This window comes from Galeopterus variegatus, unplaced genomic scaffold (assembly GCF_000696425.1).
Source record: "Galeopterus variegatus unplaced genomic scaffold, G_variegatus-3.0.2 Scaffold1751, whole genome shotgun sequence".
Taxonomy (NCBI): domain Eukaryota; kingdom Metazoa; phylum Chordata; class Mammalia; order Dermoptera; family Cynocephalidae; genus Galeopterus; species Galeopterus variegatus.
In genome coordinates this window covers 331,045-334,450 of record NW_007727862.1, presented here as the reverse complement: position 1 = coordinate 334,450, position 3,406 = coordinate 331,045, and the positions used below count along the sequence as shown (strand labels likewise).

At 47.7% G+C, this 3,406-nt stretch overlaps 1 protein-coding gene across 1 annotated transcript in view; it reads left to right on the top strand.

Moving 5' to 3' along the window:
- Positions 1-248: 248 nt before the first annotated feature.
- The window catches only part of PTRF (polymerase I and transcript release factor), a 15,946-nt gene continuing 12,788 nt past the window's right edge, over positions 249-3,406 (top strand). The window contains exons 1-2 of the mRNA XM_008578742.1: positions 249-284; positions 3,294-3,373. Coding sequence (XP_008576964.1) covers positions 249-284; positions 3,294-3,373 — 116 coding nt within the window. The remainder of the gene's footprint in view (positions 285-3,293; positions 3,374-3,406) is intronic.

Below are 3,406 nucleotides of genomic sequence, written 5' to 3'. Positions count from 1 at the left end.
AACCCTTCCCCACTCCCCACAGAAGTAGTGACCACCTTCGCTAAACTGGGGAGCACTTTCCACATTGTGTCAGAAGCTATTGGTGCATCTGTCTCCCTTTCTACACTGTGAGCTTCTCAACAGGAGGGACTGACCTTTATTCATCCTCATTAAAGCCCAGTAGCTGGCTATGGTAATAGTCACATTTTATTGAACAAATGGACGGATGGAGGAATGTGGCAGAGCACTGTGAGATTGTAGCTGCCGACATGATTGCACCCTGGTGTGCTTGTTCTGGGCCGAAGGTGTGGTTTGCTTTGACCTCACTGTCCTTTTTATGGATTCCGTCTCAGCAGCTGAAAGAACACAATGGAACAGTGTGCCTTTCAGCAAACAGAGTGAGCAATGGAAAGTGCAAAGCATCAACCCCGAACGCATGCAATGGCATGCTGAATGCGATTACAAATGAAGAGAAGTGCTTATTTCCACTGAAATAGGGTGAAATGCTCTGGAAAGGATTGTTTTGCTCCAGTTCTGGGTGTCCATGTTGGTAAAGCTAGAATGCCCAGGCTCAGCATGCCCCCTGTTGGTCTTAAACCAACCAGCATTTCGTAAAAAGAGGAAGGGTGAGAGAAACTTGTTGATGCAGATATTTCTCTAACATAGGCATGCAAAAATTCTCTGTGAAGGAGGCATCAAATGAGTCAGAGATGGTCTGTCCCTGGGACAAAACCTGACTCATCCACAAATACTGACATTCCTTTTTTAAAAAGTAGAATAGAAATATTTTCCTGATGGGAAAGCCAGAATGGCATGGATCTAATTCATTTAAGCAAGCTTATGACAACAAAAACCAATCATCCACTAAAATTCCTCTTCAGCAACTCCCCCCCACACACTGAAGTTTAAATTGTAATCTGTAACTGTACATTGACAGGGAACTGGTTAAATAAGTATACTACATTCATACATTGGAAAACAAGGCAGTTCTATATGTACTAATATGGAACAATCTCTAAGATAGATTAATAACTGAAAAAAGAAAGCAAAGTACTGAAATATATATATATATATTTGCATATGTGCAGAAATTTTCTATAGAAGATTCCATTAGAAAACAGTAACAATTGTTGTCTCCTGGGAGGCAAACTAGTTGCTGGAGACAAGGGTAGAAATAAAACCTCTTTCCACTTTATATTTTGTGCGTGCTATTTGCAATTTGTGTCTTGTGTGTCACCTGTTAATCAATTTTTAAAATGGCATGTTGCTGATAATACCAAGGTCAAGGGTTCAGATCACCAAACATGCCATCCACACACACACACACACACACACACACACACACACACACACACACACACACACACAAATTCTTGTAAATGTAATTTAAATGTAAGAACATTATTATGAAAGTCCAATAAGGTTCTCTACTCTTCTTTTTTCTAAAAGCTTTACAGGGCTACCTGGCTAACTCAGTTGGTTACTGTGTTGTGCTGATAATGCCAAGGTCCGGGGTTCAATACCTGTATTGCCCAGGCAAAAACAACAACAACAAAAAACCCTTTATCAATCATCAATAGAAGGAACTTAAATTGCTACATTGCTTAAATTTCTCTTTAATTCTAAAATGAGTTGGTAATCTGCCAGTTCTAGCAGCTATTTGTATATATATGATTTTATATACCAGTTCATTCTACCTGAACCTCAAATGAGAAAGCCACTTGTTTCTGAGGAAACAGCTATAGAAGTATTAAGGAATATATTTTACTCAATAGTTGTTAGGGCACTATCCCAGACGCTGAGCTCCTTTCTAGTTTGGTGGCTTCTCTGATTGGACTGATGAGGCCTGAGGTCCCCACAGAGCAGCTTTTCACTCCTCTTAATGATAATGGACGCCATACTAGAAGTGACCTTTGGCTGAGACCATCATCCATCCAGCTGGGGAAACCCAAATTTGGCTTCCTAAGCAGGGAAGAGGTTTGCAGCTTTTCTGTGGGAAAGGGAGCTGGTCTGTCTCCAGGGGACTCACAGCCCAGTGCTGGGCTAGAGAGAAAGTGGGGGAGGATGGGCAGCCTCTCTTTCTCTGGACTTCTGCACCAATGACCCTCCTTGGGTTTAGTTAACTCTCAGGCCAGCAGGCTCAAAATCAGCACTTGTGGGGTGGCCATGGCTGACCATCTCCCTGTCCCAGTGAGAGGCACAGAGTGCTAAGGTGAAAAGAGCCAGGAGCAGGAGTCCAGGGACCTGGGTTCAAGTGCCAATGTCAACACTAACCTGCGAGTGACTCTGGCAAGTCACCTGTCTTCTGCAGGCCCTCTTTTTCCTATCTGTCAAGTGAGGAGGTGGATTAGGTAACCTCTCTGATTGTTTACCTAACAACTGATTCCCAGTCTCTGGGATCTAGAGAGATGAATGGACTCACAGCTCTTGCTTTCTGGGATTAGTGTCAGTGAGACATCCGAAGCTGGCAGGGGAATCGCAGAGAAAGGTGACTTTTAGAGAGAGGTGAGTAAAAGGCTTTACTTTCTGTTTTATTGCCCATCTTAATCCTTCTCTTTAAGACAATCCTAAGAGGAACCTAGAAGACCTTCGCAGTCCCTCACCACCCGTCACCCTAATTTAAGTTCTCTTCCTTCCCTTCCTCAAACACCCCCTCGAGCTTTTAGAACAGTGGATGGTGACTTTGGGGGAGAGAGGTGACTTTGGGGGAGGGAGGTGAATGAGAAGTCCTTTCGAAAAGATTGTGGAGGGCAAGGATCCTTTCGCTCTCCAAAACTAGGCATAGGCAAATACAATATTGTGCCTATAATTTCAGAATTTCATGGTCCGCCTGCCCCTCAGCCCTAGATCTTAAAAGGCTGAAGGGAGTTTGCGGATGAGAAAAGAAACAAACAAAAACACGGGAGGTAAATGAGCGACACTTTTAGGACCTGATTCCTTCCTCCAGCTCACATTCCCCCGCCCGGCCCGCGCCCGCCGCGCCCAGAGGAGGCCCCAGTCTCCGGCTCCAAGTATTCCAACCATCCCGGGAAGGGTGGGGCGCTAGGCCTTGGGTCTCCCCCGCCCCCCCCCACCGCCCCGTCGGTCTCCCCTTCGGCCCCGGTCCCTCCCTTTCTGGGGTGGGGCCAGCCAATAGGCGCCGAGGCTCCGGGGTTTGGCCTGGGAGCCGGGGAGCAGACCAAGCCCCGGCCCGGTAGTTCTGGCCGCCGTCCCGGTGCGCACGGACGTGGCTCGAGTTTCCTCCGCTCTCCGCTCTCGCTCGCTCGCCCCCCTCCCGCTCCTCCTTCTCTCCGGGTCTCCCTCTCCGGCTCCAGCTCCACTCGGCCGGCCCCGCACGGCTCCGGGTAGCCATGGAGGACGTCACGCTCCACATCGTCGAGCGGCCGCTTCCCGGGTACCCCGACGCCGAGGGCCCGGAGCCCTCCCC